Below are 27663 nucleotides of genomic sequence, written 5' to 3'. Positions count from 1 at the left end.
CTAATGGGTGTTTTCATTCTTATGTAATAGAAGTGCTTCAATTGGGATGGAAAGCCGTGAGTTTTGACCACACCTAGTTTGACTGACGGCTGGTTGATTTTTAGTCCTGGGGTGGAGGCTGGGACTGTTACAACTCTCAGCCATTTGGCACAGAGTTATTAACAGTGGATACCTCAATGACAAGGTAAACTACTTCGACTACATTGTTTGTTGTTGTTCATTATAACATGTTTGAATGTCATTCACTGCTTTTAATTTAAACACCTTACTATATCTAATTCATTCAGAATTTTTTTTTTTTTTGCATAATCACTGATTTGTATTATAAGTGGTATAAGTGGATAAGGTATTAAGTAAAATGCTTTTTTTTTTTCTAAAGTTGTGACAATAATGTAAAACCCAATACTGTAACCTCTTATTTTGACATTTCCTTTAGACATTCTGCTGATTTTACGGTGCAGTCATTAGAGTATTAGTAGACTTGTCTGTTCACATTTTGATTTTATGATCTAGCGATAGACGGTCTTCTGACCTAAACTAGCTCAAACTTTAAGTTAACAATCTACTACTATACTATTATATAATTTACATGCAGGTACTTGTTGTCCATGCAATGTCTAAAGGTGACCATCTATGGTTCTAAACTAAACTAAATGGTTGAAATAGTTTTTGTTCATTGAAATATAGCTGGAATAAAAATAAGTGTAAACTATTTTTGATGAGTACAGGTATGTGTTGTGAAACTGTAGATTTCATCTAGCACAACTGCTCCCTTTTAAATACATTCTAATTGAAAACTAATTTCCTTGACTTTTATGTATATTAACAAAAGTTCCATAAACTGTATATACTACCGGTCAAAAGTTTACAATCAGATGTTTTGTTTTTTAAATGTTTTTTCTTTTAAGAAAATGATTCTGTTCATCATTTACTAAACATAAAAATGTTAAGTTGTTAAATATTTATTTATTAAATATTGGCTTATTACTTATTGTTTGTAGTTCCAAATAAAAATATTACAACAGTCATTATTGCTTTTTTTTACTATTATCATAATTAATAACAATAATAATAATAATATTAATAATAATAGAGTGATTTTTGAAGGATCATGTGACTCTGAAGACTGGAGTAAAAAAGCTAAAAAATCATCTTTAAAATCACTGGAATTAATTATTAAATTCTAAACTATTTTTGAACAGTTATTTATTAGTGCAATACCATTTTGCATTTTTACAACTTGAACTGTATTTTTGATTAAATAAAAGCCTTGGTGAGCAGGAGCTTATTTCAAAACATTTAAAAATCCTACTGACCCCAAACTTATGACCGGTAGTGTATATATGAAGGGTTCAGATGAAAAAAAAAAAAACTCTAAATGCCGTTTAAAATGTTCTTTTTTATTTAATTTTTTTATCTGGCTTCTGTGTGTAGGTTCAGTATTACTTTTATGGCAAATAATAAGTCCTTTTTATGGTCTTTAAAGTGAAATATCTCAACATAAACAAAGGAATTTGAGAAAAAAAACTTTCATTTTTGAAGGCATTTCAGACACCCTTACAGGTTTTTGCATCTAAACTCTTCATATTTATTCATATAGTTAAGGTAAGAATTCTTAAACCCCCTAAACTATTAGCATCCCAGTTTATTTTTTCCCTAATTTCTGTTTAACAGAGAGAATATTTTTTCAACACATTTCTAAACATAATAGTTTTAATAACTCATTTCTAATTACTGATTTATTCAATCTTTTCCATGATGACAGTAAATAATATTTGACTAGATATTTTTTCAAGACACTTCTATTCAGCTTAAAGTGGATTAAAACTAACTCAGTATAATAAAATCCCCCAAAGTATTAATAATTATATCAAAAGATTATTAAGCTAAAATATAATGCATTCATTTCATAGTGAATGCATATAATGCATTCATTAAAAACAAACTGATTTTCACAGCTGCACAGACAGCAAGAGTGGGTTAAACAAAAACTAATAATCAAAAAGAATGAATACACTAGTATAATAGTAATAAACCAGCAAATGCACTGTAGGCGTTTGAGCTTGCATGTTGATGTGTGTGCAGGTCTCCAGAAAGCATTATGGATTTCACACAAGCTGACAGGCGGCATTTAGACAAGAGCAAACAGGACACCAGCTCTTTAGAAAACACAGATGATGGCCTGAAATATGATAGTGGGCGCGTAACTCACGACTTCAGCTGCATCCACAGCAAAGGTACAGCAAATACACTGAATGAAAAGGTGCTGAAAAGTCTGAGCTTCCCCCATGCACTATTACAATGACACTTGGAATGATTTCTGAAAAGAAAAGCTGCCTTGTCGGATGTTTTTCTGTTTTTTTCAGTTTGATACGAAAAGTGAAGAATGTCTTGACTGAAACATATTGTCAATAGCGGTTTGTTCCGTGTGGTTTGACATTCAATAATCTATTCAAATATTGTTCCAATGGAATGAATTGGCTTTCACTTTAATCTGCTTAGGATGAAAGCATTTGCCTTGTGAAAAAGAAAATACTGATTTAATTTAAAATTAACGTTCATGAAATTAAGGTTTTTATAATTCTACAATACTTCCACAAAGTAAATATTATAGTTCAGTTGGGTCACATTCAAATGCACAATGCAAATGACACCACAGAACTGTGTTGCAGCAGCAAAAAAAAAAAAAAAAAAAAAAAAACTACTAACACTTCCCTTCTTAGACTTTACAGACCTGAAACTTGCCTTTAGTACTTATTCATTGTTGCTCTTGGTTGTGTAAATTGCTTCCTTGTCCTCATTTGTAAGTCGCTTTGGATAAAAGCGTCTGCTAAATGACTAAATGTAAAATGTAATGTATGTAAAATGTAGGGATTAGTGACGCAGATTTACTGGTAGATACACTGTAAAGAATGGAGGGTTCCACATAATTCATTCATGTAGTCCTGACACAAACCCATTAAGGTAGGGCAACATATTTAAGTGGATTAAACACAAAACAATTAAGTTAAACTAAATTTAAAAATCTCCAGAATTGTGTTGTTTAGCTCATTTTAAACAAGCAGCATTTTTTTTTTTTAATTTGTTTATAAAATGATTTAAACTATAACTTCCACACACGGACTGACAGCCTGATGTTAATGTACTGCAGCGGGACTAAATGTTATTAGCATCTCAAGTAATTTGTTTGAATGACAGGCAATTTGTTTTGCTCAGATCTGCTCCCTGCTGAAGACGGGGAGGAAGCAACCAAGCACTTCCTGCAGGAGCTTGTAAACATATTGCTGGCCTACATCAGTAAATCCCTGAAACGCAGCACAAAAGTTTTGGATTTCCACTATCCTCACCAGCTCAATGAAGGTCTGGAGGGCTTCAGCCTGGAGCTTCCTGACCAGCCGGATAATCTGGAACAGCTGCTGGTGGACTGCAGGGACACACTGAAATACGGCGTCAAAACAGGTAAGAAGACACCAATTAGCACAGGTCATGGTTGTGTTATGTGAAAGATTTTCTCGTAAAGATGAAGTGATAAATGAAAATGTACTCACTATTTGATCACCCTCAAGTTGTTTAACAAGTTTTTTTTATTCTGTTGATCAAAACAAAATATTTAAAAATTGCTTCTTTTTAATTTAAAAAAAAGAATTTTAAAAAAAGCACTTAGAAAGATTTAGAACCACTTGAGGGCAATAAATAATGAGTCAATTGTCATTTCGAGGGGAGCTACGCCCTTTAATGTTGTGATTTAATGTCGCCAGGTCATCCGAGATTTTTTAACCAACTGTCAACTGGACTTGACATCGTTGGTCTGGCAGGAGAATGGTTGACATCCACTGCAAATACAAACATGTGAGAGATGAGTTTCATTTACTTGCATTCCTATTTTGAAACTGATGGATGAAAATAACAGGGAAAATATGGGGCTGTTGTATTATGTTTTTGATCTGAGAAAGATTAAGTGACACTGAAGACTACACTAATAGTGCATTTACACCATTTTGCAATTACTGCAATTTGGAGATTACAACACGTGATGTTATTCTAAGAGCTGTTGTTGTCCTTGGACAACGCATTATGTATTTCTATAGCTCTATTAACTCCTATACACATGATTTATTATATGGTTGTCAAGAGCTATGGGTTGGAGCTGTATATACTGTAATACAGCAACTGTATTTAAATTGTAATTAAAAGTTTTATAAAGCCAAGAACATATTTTAAGAGTAAATCTCATAGTTTTGGTGTTATTTAATTTTTTTTAAATTTGTAATTATATATGACAATATTTCAGTTTTTACCACATTTTTGTGTCAAAATGTTCTTTAAAGTCCATCTGAACCAAAAGTTGCAGAGAGTTCTCTTTCAGTAAGTTGGTGCACTTCCAACTGACATGGAATTTCAAGAGTTCACACTCAGCTGATGAGTGGCATGCTGTCCCGGGTGAGAGCCCTGAGCTTGTAAGATTTTCGAGCTCTGGTCTCCCTCCCGTTTGCAGGTCTAGTGGGGATTTTGAGCTCAGGTAGATCTCGAGAACTTCTCTGCTGTTTATGGCTCAAAACAATTGCATAGAAAGATATACAGCTGACTAGGAGCTCATCTGTTGTGCCAATTTGGTTAAGTCAATTCACTTATGTCGCATGGTTTGGATGGTGGGAGGATACCGGGGAACCGGTTCGCGAGCACAGAGAGAATATGTAAACTCCACACAGAAATGTTGACTGGCCTGGTAAGGACTTGAACCAGTGACATTCTTGCTGTGAGGCAACAGTGCTAAGACTGGGCCACCATGCCGCCCTATCTAGAAAAAGGGGGAAGTGGAAGGGGGCATTCTTTGAAGCAAATATAACTGAGATATGAAACTCTGGTTATTTATAGTTACTTATGAATGGACTGATTGGTGAATCATGTGCTAATGCTAATGCGGGTTAATCATAAACATGTGATCCTCTCAAAATAATTTTATAAATTTTAAACCTTTACATTGTGTAGTGGGCGGGGCTTTATTTTGCATAATTCCTTTGCAAAATATTTGTAAGAGCGGCGTGGTTAAGAATATTGTGGCTGAAGCAGTCAAACTGACGTCAATAAAAGAGCTCCACTTCAACACGAAAACGGAATAAAAGAGATAAATCAAGGAAAAGCATTAACTGTTCACCTTAAGAATAACAATATGCACTAGCAAAATAGACATTGTAAATTTTGATTTCACAGGGACTTTAAAATCCTTTTAAAGATCTGTCTCCTCGCTAGATGTCACTCAACATCATGGCACACAAATAAAAGGAGGGTTTTTCTAGTGCAGGGGTGTCAAACTCAATTCCTGGAGGGCCGAAGCCCTGCACAGTTTACTTCCAACCCTGCTCCAACACACTTACCTGTAGGTTTCAAACAAGCCTGAAGGACTCAATTAGTTTGATCAGGTGTGTTTAATTAGGTTTGAAACTAAACTGTGCAGAGCTGCGGCCCTTTTGGAACTGAGTTTGACACATGTGTTCTAGTGCATCAGCGAGTGCATTTGGTTTGAGCAAGAAATGTTTTCTGAAAATCTAGCCAGTTACATATTTCCAGTGAACCTGGATTTAGTTTTTCCCATTTCAGGCGCAACTAAGCCCTGTTTACATTTACAGAACATTTTTGAAGTCACGTGATCACATTTATTTTTAATGAAGAAGAGCCGGTTATTTCTTGCAACAGAATAAAGGCATGATGCAAATCACATGACACAAGTTAATAAACTTTATGCAACTTAACTCCTAAAAAATACATTTAAATGCGCACAAAGAATGTTTCAATGGCATTCACATATGGTCTCAACTGTAAGCAAGAAATAAAAGGGAAGCAATTGCATTTTTTTTTTTGGTCAGCATGTAATATAATGAAGTTCCCAGAGATGGGTTGCGGCTGGAAGGGCATCCGCTGCGTAAAAACTTGCTGGATAAGTTGGCGGTTCATTCCACTGTGGCGACCCCGAATTAATAAAGGGACTAAGCCGACAAGAAAATGAATGAATGAATGAATGAATATAATGAAATGTGAAAATATTAGTTTGATGTATTGATATAGTCTGTTATTTTATTGACAATTACCCAGGCTGTGCACACACTGAGGAAGGCATTGTGCCTAACGTTTGTGTATTTAAATCACCCGAAAAATGTAATAAGAAAAAATAAAATCAATACGAAGCAATTACTTGATGATTGCAAATCATTACTTTTTTGAATAATAGCATTGACAAGATAGTTACACCAAAGAAGTTTCTTAAAAATGGCAAGAGCGCAGGGCAAAATTCAGCAATTAAACAGGCTAACAACTAGGCAGTATTTTCACTAACTTTATTAATTCTTTCACTCTTTTTTTTTGTTTTTATTTACATTTTTACTGAATTGTACCTTAAATATGTCCAATGGTGTGACCTATGAATTAAATAATGAATGATATTTGTTTACCCCTATGACTTGTACATTTTCAAAAAAAGGTGTGTCACACCAAAGGACACCAAAACTTTTATAGTCATTCTATACACTCCCTCTTCACTTTGCGTGACCATATAGGCACCCCTACTGCCCACCCCCGGTCTTCCCTTCGCACGGTCATAAGCATACCCTCCATGACAGACGAAACTTTTTTAATCATTTACTGCAATTTATTTATTTATTTTTTTTTTTCATGCAACATCATGTCAACAAACCATAAATCATTTGTGATAGTAATAACTTCCAGTCTACTAACAACATTAAAGTAACATCAATACAAAGGCACATGCACTGAGTTTTTGGGACTGAGTGACAGAAGATTCCATTTTTCCAGAACAGAATTTTTTCAAAGTAAACCCCAGATAAACAACACACAAACTATGCCAATGATAACCTGAGATACTGATTACATGTGATTTATCAAAATGCTAAAAGTGTCTAATGAATCTGAATGTCATTTTGTGTGACCATACAACCACGCTGAAGATGATGATGGACCATTTTCTGGAAATCTGGAAAATTGCTCAAACATTAGCTGTGAACTCTATGCAAACAAACCAGTGTATTACATGATAAAGATTGCAGTAAAGTCACTCAGTATGCTACAGATTTATAATAGTATTAAAATAGATTCATATATATGGGCGACATAGTGGCTCAGTGGATAGCACTGTCACTTCACAGCAAGAAGGCTTCTGTTTTGAGCCCTGGCTGGGCCAGTTGGCATTTCTGTGTGGAGTTTGCATGTTCACCCCATGGGTTTCCTCCGTGTGCTCTGGTTTCCCCCAAAATCCAAAAACATGCAGTACAGGTGAATTAAATAAACTGAATTGTCTGCAGTGTATGAGTGTGAATGAATGTGCATGGGTGTTCGCAGTATTGGGTTGCAGCTGAAATGGCATCTGCTGTGTAAAAAATATGCTGGGTAAGTTAGCGGTTCATTGCGCTGTGGTGACCCCTGATGAAAAAAGGGACTAAGCCAAAGGAAAATGAATGAATAATATGTATGCTATATTTTAGACTGATTCATTGAGAATGCAGAAAGAGTGAAAGATATCAGTTCATATACGCGTCTGATTGGCTGTGAATTGTAAATGATTTGATTTTGTTTCATTGCCATTCCCTTTCTTGCATGTTGATGTATTTTATCACAATATATTATATATTTTTAGCAGACATTTCAAATATCAAAGCTTGTGATGAATATATTTATATGTATATATATATGGTATATATTTCTTTAAAATAATCATAAGTTCAGGAATAGTCACAAATATATATATATATATATATATATATATATATATATATATATATATATATATATATATATATATATATATATATATATATATATATATATATATATATATAATTTTTTCCATTCTGTTGCACGAAAACAAGAAAATATAGAGAACTTGCTATCCTTGGCTTGTTGATCAGGTGAAGGTAGATGTGTTTACAGAAAATAAGCACGGAGCAATGATTAAATTGTAATGCATTACATTTTAATTAAAAAGCTACAAGGTTAAAAAGTAGAATGTGCCCTTGAATAACTTGTTTGCAATAAGATAAGATGCGCCTGTAGGAAATAAACTACTTTTCATTCCCATTCTGTCTTAAAAGCAAGAAAAGTGTTTCAGATTCCACTCTCCCCTGTAATTTATTGATTTATTATTTATTGCATTCTCTCTTTTTTTCCATTTACAGGTTTACTTATGAAATATCCCCAGTCTTCATCCTAATGGAGGAGGTAGTTCTCAGAAAAATGCATACAATTATTGGATGGCCAGAGAAAGATGGAGATGGCATCTTTTGTCCTGGTAACAAGCTGAAAGCTCAAAAATACAGGAAGCATTATTATTTGTGTTTTGAAAAATGAACATTGGAACATTTCCATCATTAGTTTTTTCATTAACAAACTAATGGCTTCCTCCGCAGGAGGCTCCATGTCCAATCTCTACAGTGTGTTGTTGGCTAGGTTTCATCTCTTTCCGGCAGTGAAGACCCAAGGGATGTGTGCGATCCCTCGCCTAGCGATGTTCACCTCCGCGCACGTACATGATCTCATTACTGTTTCCTCCACTCTCAGCAGGCGTGCTGTGACAGTCCAACTTACTCAATGAGACACATAGCACAACACATTTCAGCCATTACTTCCTGACCCGTTGATTTGGAGGTCAGACGTTACGTGTCACAGCACCGTTTTTTTAAAAGTCCTGATAAACTGCTGTTAATTCAAATATTTTATGTCTTGTTACGGTAAAACAAAAGGTCAGCTGGTTTCCTGTGCATGTTTAACATTTGCCTTCATTATTAGAGTCATTATTCAATCAAGAAGTCTGCGGCTGTTCTCGGCATCGGCACTGAAAATGTGATAGTCGTCAGATGTGACGAAAGGTAAGGCTGATGGACGGAATAATAATATCATAATCTGCAGTGTATCCAGCTGACCAAGATTAACTAAACTCTCTGGTGTCCCTCTGTGAGGGGGAAGATGATCTCATCAGAACTCAACTCCAGCATTGAGGAAGCAAAGTCGAAGGTTGGTCAAATGAGCTGGTTGTGACCTAAATTTGAATTATTCTGTAGTTCTGATTAGCTCCGTTTATGGATAACACCTCCATATAACATGCAGACTTTCATATTTTAGCACTTTACACTTAAAAAAAATGTCTGCTGTTTGTTTATACTCATTCATTCATTTTCTTTTTAGCTTAGTCACTTTATTAATCTAGGGTCACCACAGCAGAATGAACCATAAACTTATCCAGCATATGTTTTACGCAGTGGATGCCCTTCCAGCTACATTCCATCTCTGGGAAACACATATACACACTCATTCACACTCATACACTACGGCCTACCCAATTCACCTGTACCGCATGTCTTTGGACTATGGGGGAAAATGGAGCTGTTTGTTCAAATTACTTAAAAACTAAAATTTTATTTTTAAAATTTCTATCTAAAATAAGCTGAAACTAGGCTGCACAATACTATTTCATCATCGATATTGTAATGCTATTATTCGCAATAGTCACATTGCAAGGTATATGGAATGTTGGATTAGAATTTATTACTTTGCATGTTTTTTTTGTTGTTGTTTTTTTTTTTAAGCATTCAGGCATAAGAATCTTAAATAAATAACATTTTTTACAAATCTTAAAGCGGAGATGTTTATTATATTTTATGCACTCTCCTACAGAATCATCCCAATCAATCTAAAATAATAAATTATTTTCAAATAGTTGTTCAACTCATCTAGTGAAATTGTATTCATATCGCAATATACTGCAGATCTCAGAATAAAAAAAAATTGCAATGTTATGTTTTTTTCAACATCCAATACCTACATTGCAATATTTAGATTGTTTATGATACATATTGCGATATGAATATAATTTCACAAGATGACATATAATTCTATTTTTAACAAATTCATTACTTTACATTGATTGGGATCATTTTGTAGAGGAGAATCTGCATAAAATACAATACAACTGAATATGTTTCTGTGGAATCTAACAGTGTTGAGGCACAGATATTCAATAATAATATATAAAAAATACTGTATAGTCTTCATTATTTAATTAATTCATTTTGGTTTTTATACTTTTAAAACCTCTTGATTTAAGTTTGGTTAAACATTACACAGTCACTGGTCTTACAAACACATCCAATTGAAAATCTTTTACTTACAAGAAGCAGGTATGGCAATCTGTCTTGGGAGAGAACCTTGAGCTCTGATATAGATGAGCCCAAGGCTCCTGCCTGGTCAATGAGCATTGATACGAGATCAGATAGTTCTCGAGAGCTCGCCCGTTTGGCCTATTCCTTGATTAATAAAGACAGCTCCATAGGAATAGACCACCAACTACACCAGTGCGTATTCACTTAGAGAAGCTCAATATTGAAGTGCTTGTGACAGTTACTATTATTTAACTCACTTGTGTCTTATGTCTTTAGACTGTGGGAAAAAAACCTGGGGGAAACCCATACAAACACGGAGAACACATGTAAACTCTGCACAGAAATGGCGACTGGCCAGCTAGGAATTGAATCAGCAACCTTTGTGCTGTGAGGCAGCAGTGCTAGCCACTGAGCAGCCATGTCACTTGATCCTAGAATTGAGGAGGAGGGAGAAGGAAGGGGTGGATGGGGGCGGGGGTGGTTCTTCCAAAACAAAGATAGGGAGTAAAGTTTGGCAGGATTTGATTTGATTTATGTTCAATTTGGAATAATCCGATTGGCTAGCTAATGATTACCGATAGGGACCAGCTGCGGTCAATCATACCATGTGATCCTGTGATGTGACAACTGCAGATTCACACATTGCAATATCGATGCTGACACAATATACTGTGCAGCCCTGGCTGAAACAACACAATTCATGAGTTTTTTAGGGGACAACTTAAATCTTTTACGTTTAATCCACTTAAATTTGTAAAAAACTAATAAGCTAACTTAATTCTTTCAAAAATCAACTGTGTGAAACTCAATCATTTTAAATACAGTGTATATCATTTTGCTAATAATTTGTTGTTGTCAAGAAGTGGATATATTAAAAGAAAAAACAAAACAACAACAACATAGGCCTATGCAGGTAAGGTTTGTTTTTAGGACAGTGTTTTGCTGGTTCTTGCTGGTTCTGACCAGCCCATGATGACTAGAGAAGAACCAGAAAACCAACAGCTCACCTAAAAATAAACAAAAATTGCAGTTATTCACTTCTCTACAGGCCATCAAAGATGTAGGTGACTTTTTTTTTCTTCAATAGAACATTCAAATAGATACATCTGTGGTGAAGTCCAACTTCTTTCAACACACCTGCACTCCTGTTCTACACAATACCAAAAAACTTGAAATAACAACACTTTTGTTGAATTAATCTGCAGGTGTACTCATGATGTTTCCATTTATAGGGCCTCGTCCCATTCTATGTCAACGCAACCGCCGGAACTACAGTCTATGGAGCCTTTGACCCTTTGCATGAAATAGCAGATATTTGTGAGCACCATGGCCTCTGGATGCACGTAGATGTACTACAATTTTTATATTAATAACTACAGTTTAAATAGTAATTGAACTACAATTTTTTATATATTTTTTTTATTTTATTTAAATGTAGTAAAAATGAAGCTGTGTTTTAATCCTCTCATCTTCTTAAGGCTGCTTGGGGTGGAGGCTTGCTTCTATCCAACAAACACCGCGTGAAACTGCACGGAATTGAAAGGTAACTATTCAATCATTTTGATGCCATAATTTGTTTCTGTTGCTCAGTGGTGCTAGCAATGCCAAGGACATGAGTTTAAATCACTGCGAATTCATGCGGAGATACAAATGTATACCTTTAGTTCAGCACAAATTGATTTAGATAAAAGCCTCTGTTAAATGCACAGATGTTTACTGGGAAATGGAAAAGAAATTTAAATATTATTATATATCAGTGTATCTTATTTGGTGATGTGGAAGTAAGCTTCTTCTGCAAATGTGTGAAGACTTGTGATGTATTTTTCGCTATTTGCCTAGGAATGACAGTAACAGTAAAATCCCTTGAGCTACAATGCTCATTATAATGACAATACATTATAATGAAATTTTTTTAATAACAACAAGCAGCATCCAAATGTTTCGACACTTAGCACACATTGGTACTTCGACACTTAGACAGTAACAAATGAGTGCTAGAGTTTCCCAATTATTGAAACAAGTCAGGACTTTAAAAACTTCACTCAAATTCAAACTAGTGACTGGGCTTTGTTATATCATTACTGTTTGAAACATTTGGAGAATTCATTGGTTGTCTACTGACGTCAACCGGATTTCACTAGGACATACTCCTGGACTAGCATCTATGTTGTTCCTAGAACAACATTTCAATCAGCCAGTCAGAATTAAGGGATATATTTACCATTTATGCTAAGGTTAGGCTTACGGTCAGCCAATCAGAATTAAGGGATACGTTTGCCATGTATGTTAAGTTTAGGCTTACGGTTAACCAATCAGAATTAAGGGATACATTTACAATTTGTTAAGTTTAGGCTTACAGTTAGGGAACTATTATTCCCCTCTGATTTTGGGAATAATTTACAGTTATGGTTGGGTTTAGGGGTAGGTAACTGGTATATATTACATTTTGAACAAAAATGATGTTCCATGATTAACATACAGTGGGTGACACTTTAAAATGAGCATAGTGCAGTACAGTACAGTATAGTAGATGTTAATTCAGGAATGGGTCATAGTTGGCAAAATTATGACGTACCTCTGCTGAGGGAGGATCTGAGAAATACAATTATGTGGGTTCACCCAAACAAAGGTGTAATTGTAAGTGTGCAGGCAAGGAAAAGTCTAAGTGAAGACACACATGTAGTTAGTAAAAAAAATCCAAAATAGGAACAAAAACACAGCAAATCCGGGCTAGACAAAGGATGCCTACTTAGTAACACTGACTGAAACAGTAGGGCTTACAGTGTATACACAAGCCTAACAAGGGACAGAGACAGCCATGTTTCCAACCACATATTTTTATGCACATTTTGGAATAATGTATAAAAATACTTAAAAATCCAAGACTGCACATACATTTTTAAAATGTGCATAAATAAACATGTGAACAACTAAATTTCAATCCAAAAATTTGATTTATGAACAAAACTTCAATTTTGCATAAAACATCTGAAAATAAAGCATTGTTTTCAGAACAAAGTGATTATTTCTTGATGAAATGGTGGCAAATATCAAAACACAAACAAAAAAAGCACTGTGTACCTTTTTTCTTATCTAATAAATGACTTGTGCCCCCGAAGACGAAAAGCAATGAATGTGCAATGGCTTTTAGAGGCTACTTGGGAGCACACTCAAAACAGTTTGGGAGATAATAATAATACTGAACCACTTTGATGACAGATTTGGCTGAGGCAGAATGACCAAAACAACATTTAAGATGTTTTACAATGTGGTGGATTTGGTTTGGTTTGCATCATAACAAGCTTGTTTTTGTTACCAAATGAACTGTAAAAACAAAATAACACTATTCTTTGATGCACATACACCGTTATGTAAAAGTTATTATGTAATTGTGTCTACATCGTGGTTAAGGCACCTTTGTTTTATCTGAAAAAATGTTATCCTAGCAACTGGAGCAAAGAACATGGGTAACTATATGCATTAACAAGGGTGTGACACAGACAGCACAATGACTAAACATAAACAGTGGGGCAAGACAAAAACATACAAGAGTCCAAAAGCACATAACAGAGGACACACAGGGAAACCGGGAACATGACAAGAGGATTGTTCCAGTAAAACAATGTGGTCACCCCACATAATCAATGTCCAGCTCCAAATAAAAATGTAATTATAAAATGGATTAAAAGACTTTTGCAAATTGTCTGTCATGGAACAACAATAAAGAAAGTATCTGCATAATAAAAGGCAAACAAAATCTTTAGTATCTGTACAGTATTTGTCATTTTGTTATAACTTCATGTTCATATTCCATATGCTAGCTTTCTATTAACTTTCTACCTTTCTAGTCTAGCCCGGTACTATGAAGGTTTACTTAGTATGTATTTACCGAACATGCCATTTATTTTTGCTTGTTCATATTTCTTACGCTACTATTTTATTAACCAGTTGGAATCATCAGTTGCTTTTAAATCTTGTTGCATAGGCTGCTCTATCTATCTGAAATGTCAGCAGTCGATTCTCTGGATGCTTTATTTCATTTTCTTTTAATCAACACAAAGTGCAGCCTTCGATGCCATTACATTTGGCGTTCTCCAGGATAATTCAAGTAATTTCTCTACAATTTTAGCTGCAAAAGGAGTGTGGTAAAAGCACGTTGACATTTACTCTGTGAGACAGTGTTAAAATGTGTAACCCACTCAACCCTCGTCAGACTAGAAACTTTCTTACTCTCATTTCCTTTGAACTGATTGTTGGTCAGAACCTGCAATTACGGCACTGCTCCTAGGATACATCTATCGTGTAACAGTTTCAGTCTAATGGATTCTACCTCCACTTTCACCCCGAAAAGCATTATACATTTTTAACATGGACTTAAAATTGGTGGAATTAATTCCACGTCTAACTGCTGACATCCTGCTGTTCATATGCTTTCATCCAGAGCCCATTCTGTGACCTGGAACCCACACAAGATGATGGGCGTTCCACTGCAATGCTCCACCATTCTAGTCAAGAGGAAGGTGAGCTGGGCTGGACAGTTTAATATGTAATGTTAAGCTCAATAAATAAAGATTTAGTCACACTTAAGGCCATTCATAACAGTTTTTGGCATTAAAAACTGCTACTAGGATTTACTTAAGGCATGCAGTGAAAAATTAGTGATGAAAAAATGTGGATTTTATTTGGAACATAGAGACCACCGAGGTGGTACAGGAAGAGCAATTTTCTACATTTGTGTTCATTTAATTTAAATACCTTAAGTCATCATCTGAAGCACATTATTCGGAATTTGTACTGCTCTTGGTAGACTACATTGGTCATTATGTAAATTAGATGCTGTGTCTACTGATCAGTGCTTGTTTCCGTATTCTTTAATTTGCATATTGTCAGTAAATCAACCAGCAGAAATGTTTACTCTCATCAGTACCTTTATGAGAAACATTAATGGAAAAAAAAATATTAATGATTTATTTAAAGCTGATGCACACTGTAATGCATTTCATAATGTTATGAATAATTATTACTAAAGATGAAGTAATATTTATTAACAACACAAACCATTTCATTCCAAGTGTATATGTGAAATAATGACTTTTTAAAAGTTTCTATAATTAGATCTAAAGTATTGTAGGGCTATGCGGTTGTTAGGATGTTATATGTGATTGATAGGTAGTTTTCAGGGTTTTCTATGTGGTTGCTAAGCTGTAGCTATGATGCTATGGTGATCTACTGATTTCTGGTATGATGTTAGGCTGTTGCGCGCAAGATGGCCTTGCTGCAGTTTGCAGCTTGATGATGTAGGCGATCATCAACTAAGTGCAGACCATGTACCACCCACTAAGGTAATGCCCATTGCTACTGTGATGGTTTGGTTTAGGGTAGAGGGAGGTGTAGGCGATTGTCAACTATTTAGCGGATCTTGTACCGTCCACTAAGGTAGCCCCCATGCTACTGTGACAGTTGGGTTTAGAGTAGGGGAGGTGTAGGCGATTGTCAACTATGTAGTGGACCTTTTACTGCCCGCTAAGGTAGCGCCCATGCTACTGTGACAGTTGGGTTTAGGGTAAAGGAAAGTGTAGGCTGTTGTCCTTGTACCACCCACTAAGGTAGCGCCCATGCTACTATAATGGTTGGGTTTAGGGTTGGGGAAAGTGTAGGCAATTGTCCTTGTACCACCCACTAAGGTAGCGCCCATACTACTGTGACGATTGGGTTTAGGGTAAAGGAAAGTGTAGGCAGTTGTTCTTGTACCACCCACTAAGGTAGCGCCCATACTACTGTGATGGTTGGGTTTAGGGTAGAGGAGGTGTAGGCAATCGTCCTTGTACCACCCACTAAGGTAGCATGTTAGGGGGAGGTGTAAGCGATTGTCCTTGTACTGCCCACTACGGTAGCACCCATGGTACTCTGATTGTTGGGTTTAGTGTAGGGGGAGGTGTGGGCGATCTTAAACTACATAGTGGACTTTCTACTGCACACCAACATAGCACCCATGCTACTGTGACGGTTGGATTTAGGGTAAGGGGGGTGTAGGCAATCGTCAACTATTTAGTGGACCTTTTAACGCCCACTAAGGTAGCGCCCATGCTACTGTGGCGATTGGGTTTAGGGTAGGGGGAGGTATAGGCGATCGTCAACTACATAGGGCCTACTCACACTATGCTATTCGTAACGTGCCCAGGCCCATTTCCCGGATCGTTTGAGAAGTGTAAATGCGCTGAATCGGGCTCAAGCACAGTTCACTTGGCCGGCCCTTGCCCGGTGGGAAGAAGTGTGCTTTGTGTTGGGAGGTTGGGCTTTGGCGCGATATATTTGTGTGTGAGTGCAAAACGCGCCTAAGACCAAAACTGAAAGCGAGTCATGACTTTTAAGGGACTGTTTGATATGGATTAATTAATCATCCTTACTGTACAATGTACGCAAGCTTTCGTAGTTTATTAAAGACACAAACCCCTTACTGCACGACAGCTGCACCTTCAGTAAACCTCCTAATTCCTGCAGCATGAGGACTTTATGACTGTTTATAAGCGTCAAGAGTGGCTGATCTGTTCGGCGAAATATCTGACTGCATGTTACCGCATCCCTAAGCATTAAAGCGATATAACTAGAGAAATCTCAACTGTGCTGGGCGAGAGCGCTTACTGAACAGCGCAGCATCGATGAAGTAAGCATGCCCAGGCCCGATTGTAATGTGAGTGCAGGCCGTCGGGGAAGACGGGAGGGGGGACAAGCGTGCTTTGGCCCAGTTCAAGGCATCTGTACATAATGTGAATACGCCCATAGTGGACATTGTACCGCCCACTAAGGTAGCGTCCATGCTACTGTGACGGTTGGGTTTAGGGTAGGGGGAGGTGTAGGCGAACGTCAACTACGTAGTGGACCTGGTCAACTATGTCATCAAGCAGAGAGCTGCAGCGAGGACTGTCTTGTTGCATGTGCTTAGGCCTACTGTTTGGTTGTTAGGTTGTCAACAATGGTTGATAGACAGTTACTATTTGGTTGTTGGGATATTATGGGTTGTTGTCAATATGGTTGCTAGATAGCTTGCTAGAGGTTTGGCAGTTGCTAGGCTGTTGCAGGTAGTTACCATGCCATTACAGCTGGTTGTAGGTAGTTGCTATGGTAGTAAGGTTAGTGGCTAAGTGGTTATTACTTAGATGTTCCTTTTAAGATGCTAATAATGCCAATTGGCTCTTACTGAGAACATACAACATTTAATTTCGAATGGACTTATTATTTGATCTTATGACTCATTACTGTAGATTTTAATGTCTTTAGATTTTAGCATTTTCATTTACAAGTAAAAAATCTTTCTCCTAGGACATGTTAACCGAAAGGTTTTTTAGATAACAATGTCTTACATGGCATTACTTGAAAACACCCTTTTGGGAAACTTTATTTGTAGTTTACTTGTTGGGTGAAAACAAAAATAAATAATTTACTCAAATAACTGTGATCCAAAGGACAAATCCTTCCTCGACTATATGTGTTTTACCTCAGTCAGTCATTCAGGATAGTTGCAGTCGAGTCTCTCAGTTTTGATAAATATGAATATCAGAACACAAGCTTGCAGAATTCACAGCTTGCAATACAATCAGAAAACCCAGGGATCCAAAGGCTTTGTCATGAACATTACAACTTGACAGCTAAGGACAATATAGGGACTTGTTCACTTTCACAACAGACTGCAAACAGTCATTGATGCCTGAGGAGTTATTGAAAACCATGGTTATATGCGCTGTTCTCAGGGCCTCCTGCAGCAGTGTAATCAGCTGTGTGCCGAATATCTCTTCCAACCTGACAAGCACTACGAAGTGTCCTACGACACTGGGGACAAAAGCATTCAGTGCGGACGACACGTGGATATCTTTAAACTGTGGCTCATGTGGAAGGCGAAGGTAACCACAGTGACCTTCATACATATGTACAGTACATATATAGAGAGTAAATGAACTACCAGTCAAACGTTTGGGGATCAGTAGGATTTTTAAATATTTTAAAATCAGCTTCTCCTGCTCACCAAGGCTGCATTTATTTAATCATAAATACAGTATAAATTGTACAATTGTGAAATGTTATTGCACTATAAAATAACTGTTCAAAAGTAGTTTCTAATTTTATTTAATAACTTATTCCAGTGATTTGAATGATAAATTTTTTTAGCTTCATTACTTCGGTCTTTAGAGTCACATGATTCTTCAGAAATTACTCTAATATTAATTATTATTATTATTATTATTTATAATAATAATTTTAATAATACTATTAATATAATTCTTATTAATGGTAATAGTAATAAAAGCAATAACGACTGGAGTAACAATTTGACACAAAAAGTAATAAATCAATGTTTAATAAATAATTATTTGACAATTTAACATTTTTTGTTCAATTAATTGATTTTTTTACATTTAATAAATGCCGCCTTGATGAACAGAATATTTTTTAAATTTATTTTAAAAATTAATGAATAAAAAAATAAATAAAAAATTACCCTAAACCCAACTGTCATTATTGATAAGCAATTTGTACAAAATTGTACAAATGACATCATACAAATTCATATGACTTAGCCAATAAATCAAAAAGTTATGAATTGCCGTGCAATGTTCATTTATCTGTTTACATCAAGATTTACCTGTTGAATTATCTGTTTATTTCTTTTTTGCATTTTTGCCAAAATATCCAAAGGCCCTGCAATGCATTACTAAGGCATCTGTTCAGTTTGTGGAAAAAACAGCACATTGAAGAACAACCCCCAAAGACATTTTTCTTTTCTTATAGTAAAAAAAAAAAAAGATGTTGAATAAATTCTTTTTAGGGCTCCGAGGGTTTTGAATCACAGGTCAACCACTGCCTGGAGAATGCAGAGTATCTTTACTACAAGCTGAAGAGAAGAACAGATTTTCAGCTCGTCTTCAAGGGAAAAGTAAGTGGCGTGTTCCTGTGCACTTTCAGCCTATTAAGATGGAAATTGCTGAATGATTTGAACAGTTGTTAGAGGTCATGGTGAATTGCCATGGTGAATCTGTGTACCTGCTAACTGCACATTTCTTGACAAAGTTTAAAGATTTCCTCCATTTTTTCAGCCTGAACACAGTAATGTGTGCTTTTGGTATCTCCCAAAACGAGTGCAAAACATTCCTCTAGGCCCAGAGCGAGAGAAAGAACTTCATATGGTGAGTCAAGAAATAAAGCTTTTTTTTTCTTAGTTGCTACATTCAGGAAGTGTGTTCTATGTTTTGTGTGATAAATAGTGTGGTTAATTTAAAGTGCAAATGCTGCCAAGATTCTATCCCTGTTCGTGTGGGTTTTCTCTGAGTTCTTTGGTTTACCTCATATGTTTGTTAATGAGTGTGTATGGATGTTTCCAAGTGATGGGTTGCAGCTGGAAGGGCATCTGCTGCGTAAAACATATGCTGGATAAGTTGACGGTTCATTCCACTGTGGCAACCCCAGGTTAATAAAGGGACTAAGCCGAAAAGAAAATGAATGAATGAATGAATGAATGATGCTGGCAAGGTTAAAGTCTAGATAAGATACAGCTGCAGATACTCAATTAATAAAGCATAATATTTGTGACACTATACAACAATAATTAATATTTTGTTGGGTTTAGGGTTGGGATATTGGCAGAAATAAAAAAATACAATTACAAAATTATAAAATAAAATTGGGGTTATATATATATATATACGCAGTGGCGGAGTGGGTAGCATGTTCGCCTCACAGCAAAAAGGTCGCTGGTTCAAGCCTCGGCTTAGTTGGCGTTTCTGTGTGGAGTTTGTATGTTCTCCCTGTGTTCGCGTGGGTTTCCTCCGGGTGCTCCGGTTTCCCGCACAGTCCAAAAACATGCAGTACAGGTAAATTGGGTAGGCTAAATTGTCCGTAGTGTATGAGTGTGCGTGTGTTTTTGAATGAGTGTGTGGATATTTCCCAGAGATGGGTTGCAGCTGGAAGGGCATCCGCTGAGTAAAAACTTGCTGGATGATTTGGCGGTTCATTCCGCTGTGGCGACCACGGACTAATAAAGGGACTAAGCCGACAAGAAAATGAATGAATGAATAAAATACAATTGAATGGGTATTTTAAAAAATAATATGAATAATACTGTGTAGAATTACTTTTTACATGTGAGGATTGGGTTTAGGGTTAAAGTAGACGTTAATAAAATACATTGTAATTTAATTGATATAAATAGTTCTTGTTGGTACTGGGTTGCAGCTGTAAAGGCATCCGCTGTGTAAATCATATGCTGGATAAGCTGATGGTTCATTCAGCTTTGGCGACCCCTAATTAATAAAGGGACTAAGCCGAAGGAAAATGAATGAATTAATGAAATAATTTTTGTTAACTTCCTGTCATAGCTGTATCACATCTAGCAATACCCCTGTAAAAGTGGGACCACTTCCAAATGGACTCTGGTAAATTTTCATGAAAATATACATGACTGTATTCAAGACAAAACAAGCAGAGGGCAAATATGAAGTAATGAAGTGGTATTGTGTCTAATTTACATTTCAGCCAATGAGCATTTTTCAAAACATTAAAAAAACAATTATAGTGCTCAGAATGTTCAAGTTACACTCTACATTTTAGAAAAAAAAGGTTTAATGGGAGTGTGGAACAAAACTGCATAACAGTGAAGAAGCTGCATCAGCAGTTCATATGCATCCAAATAGCAGCTCTGGTAATGAAAACATTTTATGGTATAAAGGTATGGGTCCAATTCTGGGCATGTACATGTAAGTTATTTGAAGAGTCCACAAAGAACACTAGAGCAGACGTAGACAAATTCCACATTCTATACATTTATTTTGCTCCTGCAAACTTCAAACTTGTGAAATGTTTTTCTGATTAACACATTTGTCATGTTCTGACAATAAACGTTTTAAAAGTCTGGTTTCGACAACTTTCACTCAGGAGCAAATATTTCAGGGACCTTTTTTTTTACTCTTCCTTCACTGGTTTCAAATGTTTATGATGATTTTTTTTAATTCTGCTAAACACAGAAGAAGATATTCTGACGATGAGAAAAACAAATACTAAGTCAATGTTTACAGGTTAACAGCATTAATCAAAATGTAGTTTTGTGTTTAACAGAAGAAAGAAACTCATAAATGTTTGAAACAAGGGTAAGCAAATGATGACAGAGTTTCCATTGTTAGCTGAACTATCACATTACACATTTTATGAACTGTTATGAAACCATGTGTGCTATCTTGTTTGGATATATTGGTTTACAATAGAACTAACTGAAGAGCATCTGCTGTGTCGTGGGCTAAACGTGTACTGTACATAATGTTATTTTTTTTCAGTTGTAAAATTGTGCAGAGCATAAATGATTTTTAAGAGTTCCCACTTAGCTAATGATTGATAATAAAGTGTGTTTGGCATGCAGGAGAGAACCCTGAGCTCAGAAGATGCTCGAGCCCGGGGCTCCCTCCTGTTTGAAGGGAGAGAGGGGAGCTTGAGCTCAGGTAGGTCTGGAGAACTCCCCTGCTTGTTATGGATAATGACGAGTTAGGAATTGCTAAGAAAGATATAGTACGGTTGACTACGAGTTCATCTATGGTGCCAGTTTGGATTAGTCAATTCACTTATGTTGTTTGTCTTTGGATGGCGGGAGGAAACCAGGGAACCCAGGGGAAACCCACACGAGCACAGGGAGAGCATGTATATTTGTCAGAAACAGAAACGTCAGCTGAACCGGTGACATTTGCTGTGAGGTAACAGTGCTAACCACTGGGCCGCCGTGTCATCTTATCTAGGAAAAGAGAGGAGGAGTGGGGTGGAAGGGGGGATTCTTCAAGACGAAGATTTTTGAGGTGAGAAACTGGTAATTTATAGTGAATCAGGATTTATCTGATTGGTGCATCATGTGTTAGCTGACGCAGGACCAGCTGTGGTCAATCATAAGCATGTGATCCTCTCAAAATTAGTTTATAAATAAACCACACAAAGGAGTCAAAACACCAAAAGGAATTAATTTGTCTGTGAGCAAACACATTTGTAAAGTCCGTTTTGAACTGTAATTGGGAACACTGTCACTATAATGAGGAAAAAACAGGTATGCTTGAGAATTTTGTCCTTTTATGGTCATATCTTCTGACATCATGCCATGTTTTTGTTAAGTCTTTGAAATATGTAGCATTTATTTTTTTTAATCAAACATTTCAATCAGTCTCAGTCTACTTCAACAGTGTTCAATGGCAGTATTCACACTTGGTCAATCAAACTGCACTAACAGAGCAATCACAGTTCTTTTTTAGACAACCAAAACTGCTGAGTGTGAACACAGCCCTAGGGATTCACAAACCTGCTTCTGTTATCTGCTTGTAGTTTACACACTGACCTTATGAATTCCCACAGGTGGCTCCAAAGATCAAGACAAAGATGATGGAGGAAGGATTCACCATGATTGGCTATCAGCCTTTGGAAGACAAAGTGAATTTCTTCCGTTGCGTTTTCTCCAACCCAGCGACGCAGAGGGAAGACGTCGACTTCCTGCTGGATGAAATCGTCCGTCTGGGCTGTGAACTCTAGGAAGACACATTTCTTTTAAAAAATCACTCTTTTTATGTGTGAAAGTTAATGTATGTTAGAAAAATATTTATTTATTTAAGGCTGATGCCAGTTGTTATTGCATAATAAGAGTGTAGCATTAACGCTTTACAATTTATTAATGAGACCAGATAACTCTAGGAAAAGACAAACCTGAGCACTGAAAATATACATAGCAAAGATAAAGTTTGTTTATAACTGAAAAAAATCTAAATGTAGAGATATTTTTCATACTTAAGTTATTGGCATAAAAACTTATGGGGGGAAATTTCAAAATTTTTGAAGTGTCTCCATTGACATGATGCATCATAAACTAGCACATTGTACTAATACATCTGCCAATGTCCATGTATAATAAGTATGATGCCATCTTTCTAAAGTCAATTTTCCTGCCTGTATAAATCTCAGGTGAACATTCCCATTTTGACCTCTGTAAATATACATCCATGACATTCATATGTGCTTTCTTTAACCTGAATAAATATGATAAAAATTACAATTCTTAGCCAATATCTAACTCCTGGCTGAGCTGACATGAAATGACCCATCTCTTTTCTTAGTTTATCTTTATATTAGCCATTATTAATAATTTAGACTTCATCTCAGTAAACAGTGTGCTGTACGTGATCTCTTTTACTAACATACCGTTTGACTGATGAACATCTGAACTAAATTTTCAATCAGATTTGAAAGGCATAAGGTAAAGCCACACTCACCAAAAGGAATAAATGATCACTGATTTTCTTTAAACTGACATACACTTTTAAGATGAAGCATCCACTCGATACGTGACTAAATTGCACCTGGTTTTAATCTAGAAGCACTGACTGAGTGACTTTTGAGGGGAAAAAGTGCACTCACTCATGTCTTGCTGAACTTGTCGATTAGCCCATTTGTTTTGCAGTCTACTAGCGCCTCCTTCTGGCAGGATTGTTAACGGATGGAGCTTTCATGATAAATTTGTTTGAATATTAAAAAAAAAATAAAATAAAATAAATGACACCCCTATAAATAAGTAGGGAAAGTGGTATATAAATATAGACTTAGATTTGATTTACATTACCTTAAAGCAGAATTTATGTAATAATTAAATGATTAGTGACAGACAAAACTGAATTTTAGAATAGGCCTAAATAAGATTAATATGAAGTAACATTTTTAAGTTACATTTAATTTTCATTTATTTTCTATTGAAGATATTTCACAAAACAAGGCCTATTGCAGACTAAATGATGCACTGAATTTTAATGAAAATCTAAAACATTGATACCTGATTTCTGTATAAAATATTTATATATTTTATATTATTTATAATACTCGTTGTTTTTAACGATTTACTCTTTGTACAACACATCACATTACAACACATTAATTTTCCTTTGGCTTGTCCCTTTATTCATCAGGGGTCGCCACAGCAGAATTAACCGTCAGCTTATCCAGCACGTTTTACACAGTCCCCTTTCAGCTGCAACCCAGTGCTGGAAAACACACGTACGCACGCATTCACACACATACTAGCCAATACTTTAGTCGCCTATATTACAGCATGTCTTTGGACTGTGGGGAAACCGGAGCAACCAGAGGAAACCCATGCAAACACGGAGAAATGCCAATTGATCCAGCCGGGACTCGAACCAGCGATCTTCTAACTGTGAGGTGACAGTGCTAACCACTGAGCCACCTGTACAACACAAGTGGAATATAATGTAAACGTGATTTAAAACATTTATTTATGTGTTTATTTGTATACCACCTGCTGCTGTTCAAGCTCCATTAGTAATAAAACCATATATCATGCAGGTCCCTCTGAATTTTCTTTCCCGCACGACCTGCTTGCTGGGATTAATTTGTCCTCTAGTCCACAAATGACATTTATGACTGGAAATCGTTCAAACCTGATTTTTATTTATTTATTTATTTATACCCACTTTATCTTGAATCTTGCTTCTGACATTTTTTAAATTTATTTATTTTTTATTTTATTTTTTTTGCCCCGTTATTTCCCCAAATATAAATTTCGAAGGCAGGTGACAAGATCCTTGCGCGGAGGATTTGTGAGCTGTGTGACTGTAAAGATGGATTGTTGTCAGTGTTGTGTGTTAATGGCCTGTTAAAGGATAGGTGATTTACTAGAGTTGGAGGAGAAAGCGAGCCGTGGACAACAGTATCAATCATGTACAGTGCGGCCTGATGTCAGCAAACGCAGCACTTCTGTGAAGTTGACAGATGCAGGTTGAGGTAAATGAGGTGTGCTCTTTTGCCGTTTTTGGGGTAGAGCTCTAAAACTAAACATGCCAAGAGTACGTGGAAAAACACGCAAAACACCGCACATCTGTCTTCTTCTCGAGCATTTTAATGGCCATTTGTTTCCTGCTCCTGTTGCCGTAACAGATCCGGCTTTGATAATTGTGGGTTCATTTATTTAAGGGGTTCAACCAAATATGAAAATTACCTCATTTACTCTCCTTCATGTTAAATCGTTAAATCTTTACGAGTTTCTTTTTTTATTCCATATAAAAACAAATATTCCATTGAAAAATGGTTTGCTGTCATGCATATGACATAAATTATAATTATTGCATATTTACATTTGATCAATTTCATAACGATGGCATTAAATATTAAGCTGTATTTTGACTTTGTTCTTATTTATGGAGTGTGTGATACACTGAACTGTCATTTTTATATTCAAGTTTTGTAAAAAAAAAAAAAAATCCTCTTTGGCTGAAATATGAGTTTTCATATTACCTTTTATTCCAATGTCATAAAGCGTTTTTATACTGCAATTTTTTTTTTACCTTTTTCTTCCTTAAATATCGTTTCATCAAGCTTTTGGTCATAATGTTGACTTATGTTGACTTATTAAATTAGACTGGTTTTCAGCCTGGACGGTGGCTTCTTTATGTTTTATTCTAGATATTTTGAGAAAGAATTATGACTAAACTGTTTAAAAAAGTAATGACTAAATATACATACATATATATATATATATATATATATATATATATATATATATATATATATATATATAAATATATATATATATATATATATATATACATACACACACACATTGAAATAAAAATAAAAACATTATTATGAGATAAAACAACAAAATTTAATCTAAAAAAAGTCATAATTATGTCCTTTGAATCTTATGAAGAATGTTTTTACTTTTTATATATCTCTTCGTAAGTCATAAGTCATAGTTTCAAAATATTGACTTTTTGAATATAATTATGATTCAAAGCATGCACTTGATGTTGCCTAATTATGGTGTTACATCAGTACAGGAAATCACATGATCAAATGATTGTAGTATTCTGATTGGCTCCAACGAGCAAGAAAATGATTACATTTGCATTACTTTCCAAAGAAGTAAATATATATCAAGTGAGTCCTAATTTATTCACTCTCTGAACTGGACTAGAAGCTTCATTGTTGAACTTTTTTGTTAATTAATTCCAAATAAATAGGGGAGAGTGGGGTAAGTTGTCACACTTTTCATACTTTCTAACTTCTACGGAGCACTACATCACAATATAATAAATGACATTCCTAATGAAAGAAGGAAGTCTCAGGCGCATATTTTGTATTCATAAAAGTTTCATATCTTATCTCATTACGGGACTGTTGAATGGAGAATGTACACTTGTGAAAATTTGCCCCATCGGCAAGTAAGTTGTCACACTAGATTATCTGAAAATAAGAACACAACTGCTTTATTAATAATTGATTATTGATTTAAATTTTTTAATTCAAAACAAAACTTGAAATATAAACAATCATGCCAAGAGGGTTTGAAAAAACTCAAATGTTCTCTGGCTTGCTCATAGATCTATGATAACTGAAGATAATTTGCATAGCTTAACATCTGTTTAACATACAAACAAATTGATGCCCTGTCTGATTAAGGGCAGAGTTGGTGCTGGGGCATGGCACGGTAGAGTTCATGCTGGGGCCTGGCAGGGTAGAGTTGGTGCTGGGGCCTGGCTGGACAGTGTTCTGAATACGGTGATCTGTGACGTAGGATGTGACTGAAAATAGATGAGACGATATTGTCTTTTGAAACATTTGCTGATATGCTATGTTGGGCTTACTCTGACATTTAGCCAACATTAGCACAAATGTTAGTTTGGGGCAAGTTGTCACATGTGAATTAAGGTATACTTTAGCCATTGCCTATGTGGCTACAACCCCTCTGAACATTCAGGGCGACTTTACGGTGGCTAGGATTCAACCCTACAACAGAAATGTATTTCTGGAAACCGAGTTTGCAGATGTTACAGATGTTAGTTCAACATGGCTAACATCAACATGGCTAAATGATCGTCTCATCATTTAGCCATGTTGGCTAAATGTCAGAGTAAGCCCAACATAGCATATCAGCAAATGTTTCAAAAGACAATATCGTCTCATCTATTTTGTGCAAAATAATAATTTTTAAAATCCACCCATAACAATGTTGTACTGTATACAATTTAAAGTGATTTGTTTTTACTTTTTAGGCCAAAAGATAAGAAAAGTGTGCAAACCTCACATTAGAGCAATCTTGAACACACGTGAACAGGAGGTTGACTATAGAAGAGGAGTCACACAGTGGCACCTCAAGTGTTGGAGTTATGAACATTGTGACAAATTACTTTGCTCTCCCCTACTATTAACTATTTAAGATTACCACATAATTTTTTATTTTATTTATTTATTTTTTGTCAAGTCTTGCTGGAAAAGAAATGATACAACATATTCTATTGTAATAATAATAATAACATATAACTAAACTTAACTTTATTATAGGTAACAGGAAAGCGAAAAAGTCAAACATGTAAACTGAAAAGTGCAGCATGTACAATGTGTTTTGTCTTCTGCCTGTCATTTATAACATGATATTTGGGATCCTTCAAGTATGTTGATCTCTTACATTTCACATACTTTT

The 27663-nt window shown here is 35.7% G+C and overlaps 1 protein-coding gene and 1 long non-coding RNA gene across 3 annotated transcripts in view; one reads left to right on the top strand and one right to left on the bottom strand.

Moving 5' to 3' along the window:
* Positions 1-22705, bottom strand: part of LOC147837114 (uncharacterized) — a 44761-nt gene extending 22056 nt beyond the window's left edge. For both annotated transcript variants that reach the window (XR_015478548.1, XR_015478549.1), the window contains exon 1: positions 22519-22705. This is a non-coding gene — a long non-coding RNA (uncharacterized LOC147837114). The remainder of the gene's footprint in view (positions 1-22518) is intronic.
* Positions 130-23222, top strand: gad3 (glutamate decarboxylase 3). Its single transcript, NM_001089570.2, is given in 15 exon segments — positions 130-184; positions 2086-2237; positions 3217-3459; positions 3759-3849; positions 8184-8296; positions 8415-8530; positions 8794-8873; positions 8964-9018; positions 11396-11512; positions 11642-11706; positions 14605-14683; positions 17912-18061; positions 18985-19092; positions 19253-19342; positions 22536-23222. Coding segments are annotated over 15 exon segments (1641 nt in total). The 5' UTR covers positions 130-176; the 3' UTR covers positions 22710-23222.
* Positions 23223-27663: the final 4441 nt, after the last annotated feature.

This window comes from Danio rerio, chromosome 2, assembly GCF_052040795.2.
Source record: "Danio rerio strain M-AB ecotype USA chromosome 2, GRCz13ab, whole genome shotgun sequence".
NCBI lineage: Eukaryota > Metazoa > Chordata > Actinopteri > Cypriniformes > Danionidae > Danio > Danio rerio.
Note: the sequence above shows the minus strand (reverse complement) of the source record. Positions and strands in the feature narration are given on the sequence as shown.